Source organism: Leucopleurus acutus (assembly GCF_964270905.1).
Source record: "Leucopleurus acutus genome assembly, chromosome: 17".
NCBI lineage: Eukaryota > Metazoa > Chordata > Mammalia > Artiodactyla > Delphinidae > Leucopleurus > Leucopleurus acutus.
In genome coordinates, this window is record NC_139159.1 from 18,122,638 (window position 1) to 18,135,036 (window position 12,399).

At 42.2% G+C, this 12,399-nt stretch overlaps 1 protein-coding gene across 1 annotated transcript in view; it reads left to right on the forward strand.

Annotated features, from left to right (window-relative positions):
- The window catches only part of LY96 (lymphocyte antigen 96), a 30,646-nt gene extending 28,317 nt beyond the window's left edge, over nucleotides 1–2,329 (forward strand). The window contains exons 4-5 of the mRNA XM_082859025.1: nucleotides 1,197–1,249; nucleotides 1,884–2,329. Of these exons, the coding sequence (XP_082715151.1) occupies nucleotides 1,197–1,249; nucleotides 1,884–1,982 (152 nt within the window). The 3' untranslated portion in view covers nucleotides 1,983–2,329. The remainder of the gene's footprint in view (nucleotides 1–1,196; nucleotides 1,250–1,883) is intronic.
- The last annotated feature ends 10,070 nt before the right edge of the window (nucleotides 2,330–12,399 follow it).

Below are 12,399 nucleotides of genomic sequence, written 5' to 3' on the forward strand. Positions count from 1 at the left end.
ACTGCCTCATTTCACTGAGGCACAGAGAAGTTGAGTGACTTGTCCAAGGTCACACACTGAGTAAGTAGAGGAGCTGGGATTCAAATCCAAGCAGTTCAGGTCCCAGAGCCATCACTCTTAACAAAAATGCTATCCTGCCTTTATCCTTACTGCATCTTTTCATTGCACATTGTATTTGGAATGGTTTCTTTTCATGTCTGTGTCCCCAAAAGACTTTAACTCTTTGAGGGAAAGGATGGTATTGTACTAACCCTTGTATCCCCAGTCCCTGGTACATAGTAGGCTTTCGATAAATATTGGTTGAACTATTAAATTTGAATTGGATTAGCCTTGAATGAAGGATCATAAGATCATGAAGATATGATCACTTTACTAAGTTCAAGAACCAACATCTTAATGTATTAGTACCCCTAATAACAATACTCCCAGAAGCAAATAAATAAATGCTTATTTGTGAGAAATGAAGGTATAGATGTAGACATAATCTGTTCATTTGCTGGTAAGGATTGTCTTTAGCCAACCTGGAGAAAAATAATCAATACAGTTTGCACTTGACTATTTATATTACTTTAAGAAAGATTTTTGGTCAATACTGCTTTTGTTAGAGGTTCAGAACATTTCTCTTTCTATCCCTACCCTGTAAGTTCACTCCTTTGTTGTTTCTGACTGGGTCAGTGGAGTGTGGTTTTTCCTGCATTTCTGACTCTGTCCCACAGCTTCCTCAGGGCCAGGCCCATGGCTGTGCATTTCAAGTGACTACATAGCTAGGCTTCTCGGTGGTGGGATTGGAAGGAGATTTGGTATCCTGGCTGCCCTCCCAAATCTCTCCTCCACCTTTAGGAAGATTTTTCTTTATCATTCCCTGCTAAGAGGCAGCAACAGTAAATATGCACATACGTAACTTGGGATGAAGCATATTAGCACTAGCTTGTTCATCATTCATTCATCATTGAGACCAGTGGGCCTTACAAGTTTGTATCCGCTAAGGGATGAGATATAGGCTGATACTGAGAGGGGCTCAGTGTGGCAGAAGAAGCCACAGGAGAATCGTAGCCAGGGTATAAGATTCATTATTTCTCTACGATTTTGCTTGGGATTGCTTCTGCCGGTAGTAAAATTGTAAGAGGTGCACTGCGGACTACAAACAAAAAAAATCACCTGATGTTAGCCAGTAACTTTTTGTATTTTGGTTGTAGAGACTGTGAATACAACAATATCATTCTCCTTCAAGGAAATACGATTTTCTAAGGTATTGTTCAAGTCATTTTGTACTTCCTTAACCTTTTGCAGTAACAGATGTGTTAAGAATTTGAAACAAGCGATTCACAGCTTCTAAAAATATCGATTCAAGATTAAGATGTTCAAGGCTTTTTTTCACTTCTTTTTGGTTTTCGATATTTTGCTCTTTCTTCTTTCTGTGGAATATGGAAAAGATAGAAAACTTACACCAAAGAAAGCCCTTTTTAAATTTTATTTTTTCCTTCCAACATACCTTGCTAAAAGTAATGCTCATTGTTAATATGTTGAATGATCTTTGGGTGAAAGCACTGTAGGACCATTGTGTATAACTCAGTGACTGCCTCCATGGATAATAATGATGTAATTTTAGATATTTGCATTAGAAATGCAATGAAATTTTGCACATGTTTCACTTCTGGTAACTATTTTAAGATAAACATTAATAATGCATATTCTTTACCTATTTTGTTACAAATTATATCTAATGTTTGAAGATTTCATAGGCTAGGCTAGAAAACTGAGAAAGTAAAAACCAATTCAATTTAAATGGCTTTCTCCTAGTAAGATAAAATTCTTATAAAAGTCTTACAAAATAGAAGCATCTAACATTTTATATTACTTGTATTTCTTACTACTCGTTTTAGGGACGATACGATTGTATTACAGAAGCCATTGCTGGGAACACTGAAGAAAGGCTCCTTTGCTTGAACTTTACCATCATATACCACCCTGATTTCAGTTAGAATAAATCGAGTATATGTTTTTATTTTTCAAAGGTTTCATTCTTCATTTAAAATCTTTTTTTTAATTAATTTATTTTATTTGTTTATTTTTGGCTGTGTTGGGTCTTCTTTGCTGCGCGCAGGCTTTCTCTAGTTGCGGCGAGCGGGGGCTACTCTTCGTTGCAGTGCACAGGCTTCTCATTGCAGTGGCTTCTCTTGTTGTAGAGTACGGGCTCTAGGCGTGCGGGCTTCAGTAGTTGTAGCACATGGGCTCAGTAGTTGTGGCTCGTGGGCTCTAGAGCACAGGCTCAGTAGTTGTGGCGCACGGGCTTAGTTGCTCTGCGGCATGTGGGATTCTCCCAGACCAGGGCTCAAACCCGTGTCCCCTGCATTGGCAGGCAGATTCTTAACCACTGCTCCCTCAGGGAAGTCTTTTCACTTAAATTTTTTTTTGCACAGTGTATTAGTTTGCTAGGACTGCCATAGCAAATACCACAGACTGGGTGGCCTAAACAACAAATTTATTTTTCACAGTTCTGGAGGCTAGAAATCTGAGATCAAAGTGTCAGCAGATTTGGTTCCTTTTGAGGCCTCTCTCCTTGGCTTGTAGATGGCCTTCTCCTCCCTGTATCTTCACATTATCTTCCCTCTGTGCGTGTGTCCTAGTCTCCTCTTCTTATAAGGACACCAGTCATATTGGTTTAGGGCCCCCCTGAGTGATATCATTTTACCTTAATTACCTGTTTAAAGACCCTGTCTCCAAATCCAGTTGCATTCAGAAGTACTGGGGGTTAGGGCTTCAGCATGTGAATTTTGAACGTTCACAGTTCAGCCCAGAGCACACATAGACACATAGCCCATAATACAGCCTCTTCAATCGGTCGACTTCTCTCCATTTCCTGCCTCTACTCTGGGACAAGTTGCCAGCATTTCTCCCCTGGACTCCTCTGCTGCCTCCTGACTGATTGTCCTGCACCTGGTCAGGTACCTCAGGTAAGTTATCCTCCACAAAGGTAGTTTCAATAATACTTTCAAAATACAGGTCCTGTCACGTCACTGCAGTGCAAATGGAACAAAACAAAACAAAAACAAACAAGGCCCTTCCTGTGGCTTTTGATGCCTTTCGGGATAAAGCTGGAATCTTTCGGAGAGTATGCCAGGCCCTGCCCACCCTTTCCCTCTCCAGCCCCTTTTCCCACCACCCTCCCCTTGCTCTCTGTGTTCCGGAATGTGCCATACTCCCTCCTACTCCAGGACCTTCACCCACACGGTTCCCTCTACCTCAGCCCCATGCCTCCACATTACCCGACCTTTACCCCTTATCAGTAACAGGTGTGGATCTTCACTGGCTCAGGTGCTACTTTCCCAGGGAATTATCATCAGGTAGCATGAAGCACACCTCTTACACTTTTTTTTTTTTTGTGGTACGCGGGCCTCTCACTGCTGTGGCCTCTCCCGTTGCGGAGCACAGGCTCCAGACACACAGGCTCAGCGGCCATGGCTCATGGGCCCAGCTGCTCAGCGGCATGTGGGATCTTCCCGGACTGGGGCACGAACCCGTGTCCCCCGCATCGGCAGGCGGACTCTCAACCACTGCGCCACCAGGGAAGCCCCTCTTACACTTTTGATACTGGACAGAGGCAGTCCTGAGTAAAATTCTGCAGAAACTATATAACATGGAGCCAGGCTTCCAGTCTCCTGTGGCTTTCTTGGTCCCCCAGATCCCTTTCCTCCACCCACCTTTACCTTATCCAGGCAGGGCCAGCTTTCTTTGTGATATGCTTTTGTCTACCTGTGTCCCTTCCTTCCAGTTCTTGACACTCCTTTTGTCATTATATCAATCATCTGTCACAAGACTCAACTCCATGATCCCAGGCGGGGTAGTCAGCTCAGTTTTGCTCAGCACTCTTGACCCAGCACCTAGCATAGTACTTAGGCTTGAATTTGCTCTGAATCCATATTTGTTGAATGGATAAACAAACATTTTCTTCTTAGAAAATATTCAAATAATAGGTTAACTAGAGAAAGCAATATTCTGCAATCATTCAACTAGTATTTATTGAGCTCCTGCTATATGTCAGGCCCTGTTCTAGATGCTGGGGATACAGCATTTAACAACCCAGGCAAGACATATCCCTGCCCTCATTGAGTTTATATTTTTGTGGGAAGAGACTGACAACTAAATTACTTTAGAAGTGAGCATGCTTTGTAAGTGCCATGAAGAACAATAAAGCAGGGCAGGGTGTAGGGACCCGGGTGGGGAGGTAGTGATGGTTGTGCTTTCAGATAGAGTGCTCAGGAAAGGCCCCACTGAGAAGATGATATTTGAAAGAGTTGAGGGAGCAGGCCATGTGGCTTTCTGGGAGTAAAGGCATTGTAGCTGAGAGAACAGCTGATGGAAAGACCCAGGGGTCAAGGAAGAACAGGGAGCTGTTCAGATGAAGTGAGTGAGGGGAGATGAGGTCAGAGAGGTGTACGCGTTGGCAGTGGGTAAGCACGTGCGGTAGAGTTTGATAGGCCATTGGTAGGGCTTTGGCCGTTGCTCTGAATGAGATGGAAAGCTCCTGGAGGGGTCTATGTGGGAGAATGATGTCAGCTCACATTTTAAAAAGTCTTATTCTGGCAGCCATCTGCTTAGACATGGGAAAAAACTAGGGAGCTTTTTGTGATCATCTAAGTAGGAAAGGAAGGAGGAAGTTGGGAGACTTTTGAAGTAATCCAGGTAAAAGATGATGGAGGAGGTGGTGAGAAGTGACCTACAGTGGATATATTCTGTAAGTAGAGACAACTCCAAAAGTACTTTTGTCAATGGATTGTATGTAGGACATGAGACAGAGAGTGGAGTCAGGGATGATTCCAACTTTTTTGCTTGAGCAAATGGAAGGATGGAGTTGCCATTACTTGAGATGGTGAAGTCAGGGAGGAGCACGTTTTAGGGGGGGAAACCAAGAACTTCGTTCTGGACATGTTGAGATATCGTTAGACATCCAAGTGGAGACTTCCTAAAGGCACTGGATAAATGAGGAGAGGTCTCCTGGGCCGGAGATCGACACTTGGAAGTTGCCAACATGTAGAGAGGGGTGTTGAGAGGGAAAGTAAGAGGTCCAAGGATTGAGCCCTGGGGTTCTCCCTCATCGGGGAGTGGGAGGTTTAGGAGGAGCCAGCAAAAGAGAGGGAGTGGCCATGGAGGTAAGAGGAAAACCTGGAACGCTGGCCTATTGGAAGTCAGGTGAAGAAACTCTTTCCACAATTTTGATCTGCTGATCTGTTAAATAAGATGAAGACTGAGTGTTGACTTGGATTTTGCATTGTGGAGGTCTGTGATTTGATAATGTCGCCAATAGAGAGTCCCCTGAATTTTCTAAGCATCAGTTCCAACCATGTGCCGCCCAAATGTAGGGGTCATTTATTAAGCTCTCTGCAATGCTCTGTGCAATCCCCACTCACTAAGGTTTGAGGTAGGAGGGCAGGTCCTTACCCACCTCCATTTCGTCCTTTAAGAGGAGGGGTTTGGGTTGAGGGTCACAGCACAGCTTTCTCTAAAAACACTTCCACAAATCTCCTTTAAGATCCTCCCTTGCATAAAAGATCCCTTGACCCTTTTTTATACTTGATGGAAATACTTTTATTACTTGATGTAAATATTTTTTATATACTTCATGTATGATAGCTCATTCTGTAACTTTTGAACTCTTGAGGGGGTTCCAGAGCTGGGGAATGGGTTATCAGACATTCCCTATTCCTTGATGTTGTTCTGCTATAGCCACAGCCCTAGCTCCAGGAATGGATCCTGATTTGCTAGATCAGCCAGTCTGGGGTATTCTCCAGGGAATTATTGGTCCAGTTGGGCACATGACTGAAATTGGCTCAGTCAGACGGCAAAAACATACTAAAATTCCTTGGCCGGCTCACTGGATATAAACAAGGAGGATATTGCCTCCATTTCTGCTGACAATCATCTGATGACCAAAGGGGAACCAGACTTTAGATGAAGCCAATGCTGTGGACAGAAGAATAGAGAATTAGAAAGAACCTGCCACTCTGCAGACACTGTTGAGTCACTGAGTTAACTAAGCCAGACCCTGCCATACCTCTGGACAGTCCTGTTATTGGTTTAGTGAGTTGGAGTCAGGACTCTATTACTTGCAGCTGAAAGCATTCTCGTTGATTTACAACTACGCGGTCTGACTCATCCCAGAAGTCAGGTTAATTTCAGATTCTGTAACTCCCTTTGTTCCCTTCTCACTTTTTCCATTGCTTTTTTTTAAAATTTAATTTTAAAAAATTGAGGTGGCATTGATTTATAACCTTGTATATTTCATGTGTACATCATTATATGTCTACTTCTGTGTACCCTGCAGCAGGCTCACCACCAAAGATTTAGTTTCCATCTGTCCCCGTATGGTTGATCCCCTTTACCATTTCACCCTCTCCCCACCCCCCTCTGGTAGCCACTACTCTGTTCTCCGTATCTACAGTTTGTGTTTGTTTTTTCCATTGCTTTAACCCTTCCATTGCTGATACTTGTGGGGCAACTTATCTATTAGGCATAGTGGGCACAGTGCTTAAGGCCCTCAAAAATGTTTTAAAATTGCCCCTCCCCCTTCAGTGTTGACCCTGAACCCTCTTTTCTTTTTATGTTTTGGGGGAGGAGCCACCACATCAGCAGCCATCATCAACCAACCAGTGGGATCTACTTAGTGGTAAGTGGATTAGCTGTTTAAATGCTAAGGGTCACTGGCCTGACCACACCACAGCAAGGCCACTCAGGTTCCTGCAGAGATGGCCTCAGTTTCCACCTTTGCCCCCAAATGTTTACTTCTTGCCTGATTGAGGAGGAGGGTTTCAAGACCCCAGATTGGAGGCCATTGAGCTCTTACCCTGCCTTGCTGTGTAGATACATGATATGAAGTGGGGATGGGGGGCTAAGGGGCTCTGACTGTCAGCTGGAGATACTTGCCTCACGTAGATCAAGCCTTAATGTTTTTCTCACATCCTAGTGATAGCAGACCCTACACCAAGTGGATATCAGAGTTAATACTGTGAGGAGACAAAATAATGAGAGTAGTTTTACCAAAGATCATAAAATATCACATCATGTCTGCATTTTACCACTGATTTGAGTACATCCTTAGAAAACTGAATGTAGCAAAAACCCAGGACATTTTTAGAAATTGTATGCTCTCTAGCAACTTTGTGTGAATTTTTTTACAAGCACTGCTTTTTGTTACATAAAATGTTATAAAAATAGAAGCAAATGTTTAAAAATTTTAATTTTTCTTAAAATCAGAATTTAAAAAACAAATATAATAACAATGAATATATAATAATGAATCTAGTCTGGGTTATATTCATCTTTATGCCAAGTCAATTATAAAATATACTTTATTGTTTTTTTTTTTGTGGTACGTGGGCCTCTCACTGCTGTGGCCTCTCCCGTTGTGGAGCACAGGCTCCGGACGTGCAGGCTCAGTGGCCATGGTTCATGGGCCTAGTCGCTCCACAGCATGTGGGATCCTCCCGGACTGGGGCACGAACCCATGTCCCCTGCATCAGCAGGCGGACTCTCAACCACTGCGCCACCAGGGAAGCCCCCTAAAATATACTTTAAAAAAAGTTTTATTTGTTTATTTATTTGGCTGCTCTGGGTCTTAGTTGTGGTACATGGGATCTTCGTTGCCTCGTGTGGGATCTTCAGTTGCGGCATGCTGGATCCTTTTAGTTGTGACATATGGGATCTTTAGTTGTGGCATGCAGCCTCCTTTAGTTGTGGCACGTGGGATCTTTGGTTGTGACATGCAAACTCTTAGTTGCAGCACGTGGGATCTAGTTCCCTGACCAGGCATTTAACCCGGGCCTCCTGCATTGGGAGCGCGGAGTTGTAACCACTGGACCACCAGCAAGTCCCTAAAATATACTTTTTAATATATGTATTTTTGAAGCAGAAAGGGGGCCCATGAAAGCAAAAGCACTAGGACCCAAGAAAGTCGTAACATGGTTCTGATGCTTGGTTACTACACTCTCTGCTTTGGGGACTTTTGCTAATATTAGAAGGTTGCTAGATGAATAGACTTCTTCAGTGTTTATTTAATGCCTATTTTTTTCCAGGCACTGTGCTAGGCCTTGAAGATGTGGAGGTAAACAAGACAAACAAGAATAGCTCCTCCCTTCACAGAATTTTTGATGTAGTAAGAAAATCGAACAACAAAACAAGTGATTATTGGAAAATATGATGGGGGGTCATTGTTGGAGGGGAAGAATAGAGTGGTGGGGCAAGAGACAAGAGGAGAATTGAATCTAGTCTAGGGGATGGGAAAAGATCTCCTGGAGGCAGTGACATGGAGGCTGAGAGTTGGAGGATGAGTTTGAAATTAATCCAAGTGCTATATTCCAGGCATAGGAAAGAGCAGGTGCCAGGTAGAGAGGTGAGAGAGATACAGCATATTCAAGATGTTGAGAACGCCTAATAGTTACTGATGCTTATCATGCCAGATGGTGGCCACTTTTCTAGGCATTTTGCAAGTAATAAAGCATTTAATCCTCATAGCAATCTAAGAGATATGTACTAGTATTATCACCATTTTACAGGTGAGGAAGATAGAGAAGAAGCACAGAAAATTAAAGTAACTTATTCAAGGTTATGCACCTAGTAAGTGGCAGAGCTGGGGTTGGATCCTGACAGTCTGGCTCCAGGCTTAGGTTTCTCCTCTTCTTTTCAGGTATAGCTGGGAGTTAAAAAGTGAGAGAGAGAGAGTTGTCGGAGGTGAGGCAGGGGACAGCGCTGCATTGCTGGGCTGTCCTTTGCCCTCTTTTTTTTTTTTTTTGCAGTACGCGGGCCTCTCACTGTTGCGGCCTCTTCCGTTGCAGAGCACAGGCTCCGGACGCGCAGGCCCAGCGGCCATGGCTCACGGGCCAAGCCGCTCCGCGGCATGTGGGATCTTCCCGGACCGGGGCACGAACCCGTGTTCCCTGCATCGGCAGGCGGACTCTCAACCACTGTGCCACCAGGGAAGCCCCTACAATTGACATCTACTCTTCTACTCTTGCCTCTCATTCCCCAAACCCTCCAATGGCCAATCTAATCATCCTTAGAATGAAATCCTACCATGTGGCCCATAAGACCTGGCATATTCTGGTCCCCAAAGTCCACCCTTCCAACGTCATGGCCTACTTCTGTTGGCATCTTTCATTTGGTTCTGGCCACACTATCTCCTTACTTTTCCTCCAAAATGTTTAACACATTTTTATCTCTGATCTTTGCAATCATCCTTCCCTGAGCATGAAATGTCTTCCAGATATTTACATAATTTATTCATTCTTTCCATTAAATTTTCTGCTCAAATATAACTTCTTCAGAGAGTCCTTCCCTGGTCAGTCTATATAAAATAGAACCCACGGGCTTCCCTGGTGGCGCAGTGGTTGAGAGTCCGCCTGCCGATCCAGGGGACATGGGTTCGTGCCCCGGTCCGGGAAGATCCCACATGCCGTGGAGTGGCTGGGCCCGTGAGCCATGGCCGCTGAGCCTGAGCGTCCGGAGCCTGTGCTCTGCAACGGAAGAGGCCACAACAGTGAGAGGCCCGCGTACTGCAAAAAAACCCAAAAACAAACAAAGAAAAAGACACTCAAAAGCTGGCTTGAAATGTTCACTGTCCAAAACCAGGTCATTTAGTGCATCAAAATATATAAGAACAGTAATAGATTATTATCTATTAAAATATGAAGAGTCTTTAGAGGTGTACAAGTAAGTAAATAAAAGAATAAAGAAACAGGAGAGAAAGGAGTATTCTTTCTTACAGTAGAATACCAACTAGTAATGAAGTTAGAAGGAATAATGGAGTTACAAAATTACCAGATTTTAACCATCACAGTGAAGTTTTATTCAGGCAAGAATCATCAATGAAAAAAAAAAAAAACATCATCAATGGATGCTACATCTAGGGAGGGAAAGCCTGAAGAGAAAGGAAGTGTTTACCCAAAGTATCCTCCACCGTTACTTATTAATTACAACAGGAAAAGTAATAACTATCGAGTGGAGAAATGAGAAAACACCTTCACAAAGCAGTCACAGTTAACATCACCAATAAAGTGTAAGTGGACATCATGTGTCTCCCGATAGGACTCCTTGAAAAGGACACAATGCCATTCATCTAGCATTGCAGGCAAAATGCACTGAACTTATCATGAGGACACATTAAAGAAACACAAATTGAAGATTATTGTATAAAATAACTGTTTTCTTGCCAAATGCCATGTCATGAAAGACAAAGAAAGGCTGAGACATGGCAACTAAATGAAATAAGTAATCCTTCATTGGATCCTAGCCCAGACAAAAATTGTTCATAAAGGAAATTATTAGGACAATTGAGATGAAATGTGGACTACATATTAAATTCAAATTCCTTATTAAATTTCTTGATTTTAATAATTATACTATGTTTATGTAAGAGAATATCCTTGTTTATAAAGGGTAAAGGAGCATGGTGTATATAATCTACTCTTGAGTGGTTTAGAAGAAAAAATATATATGCACAAACATATTTTATATATGTACACATACACACACATATGCAGAGAGAATTATAAAGCAAATTAGTAAAATATTAAAAATTGGTTAATCTAGGTATACAAGAATTTAACCATTCCTGCAAATTTTCTGTAAATTTAAAACTAAATTCTGAAATTAAAAATTTATTTTAAATGATCTGTAAATAAAAATTTTAAAATTAATTTGAAAAAAAGAAATAAACGGGCATTGGCGTTATACTTATTTAGTTAAACTAACAGAAGTTGAGATGTGGACTCACTCAGAATTCTGCTCCCTTACACAAGAGCCCCAGTGTGTTCCAAAAAGAGTATAATACTCAGGTAAGATGAGAGAACTTGGAACATGGTAGGTTTACCATAAATATTATTTGTCTCCCTTAACGTCCCACTTCCATGTTTTCTTTTTTTATATAATATATTATAGTAATCACACTATATTGACAGTTTTTTTCTTTTTTTAGTAATTTTATATTTATTTATTTATTTGGCTGTGTTGGGTCTTAGTTGCAGCATGTGGGATCTTCATTGTGGTGTGTGGGATGTTTTTGTTGTGGTGCACGGACTCTCGTTGTGGTGCACAGGTTCCAGAGAGTGCGGGCCCAGTGGTTGCGGTGGGTGGGCTCTCTAGTTGTGACGTGCGGGGTCCAGAGCGTGCAGGCTCAGTAGTTGCGGCATGCGGGCTTAGTTGCCCCGCAGCATGTGGGATTTTTGTTCCCTGACCAGGGATCGAACCCATGTGCCTTGCATTGGAAGACGGATTCTTAACCACTGGACGACCAGGGAAGTCCCATGTTTTCTTTTATAAACTACTCAAAGATGGAAATTTCCAGTGCTTTAGAGCGGAAATCAGAGCCTCTAGGCTGCTTTTTTTTTTTTATCTTCATATATATACATATATTTTAAAAAATTTTTAAATTTTTTTAACTTTTGACCCCCTTCACCTATTTCTCTTACCTTCCACACCCGGCCTCTGGTAACTACCAGCCTGCTCAATGTATCTATAAGCTTGGTTTTTGTTTTTGTTTAGATTCCACATATAAAAGAGATCATATCTATCATATTTGGCTTTCTCTGTCTGACTTATTTCACTTAGCGTAATGCCCTCCAAGTCCATCCATATTTTCACAAATGGCAAGATTTCCTTCTTTGTTATAGAAAAATAATATTCCATTGTTTACATATATGTGTGTGTGTGTGTACAAATATATATCTTACATCTTCTTTATCCATTCGTTCATTGACAGACACTTAGACTGTTTCCATGTCTTGAGTATTTATTGTAAATAGTGCTGCCATGAACATTGGGGATCATATATCTTTTCAAGTTAGCATTTTTGTTTTCTTCAGATAAATACCCAGAAGTGAAATTGCTGGATCATACAGTAGTTCTATTTTTAATTTTTTAAGGACCCTCCATACTGTTTTCTATAGAAGCTGCACCAATTTACATTCCCATCAACAGGGCACAAGATTTCCCTTTTTTCTACATTCTCTCCAACGTACTTGCTATTTTTTGTCATTGTGGTAATAGCCCTTCTAACAGATCTGAGGTGACATCTCATTGTGGGTTTGATTTGCTTTTCCCTTTCATTGTGGTGTTGAGCATCTTTTCATGCACCTGTTGGCCATCTGTATGTCTTCTATAGAAAAATGTCTATTCAGATCTTCTGCCCATTTTTCAATTGGATTGTTTGTTTCTCAGGCCTCTTTTTTATGTCAGTGGCTTTGTCTGTCACCAGTCACTACTGCTTGTACTGCTGTGCCAGCTCCAGGGTCTGGCCAGTGCCTGTCAGCCACTGGGTGGGCTTCAGATCATGACTGGGTCATGACCAGGTGGGCAGAGTTCTCTGTCACTGGTCTAGTCCAGGTGCACAGAGCCCTCGCTCTAGTTGGT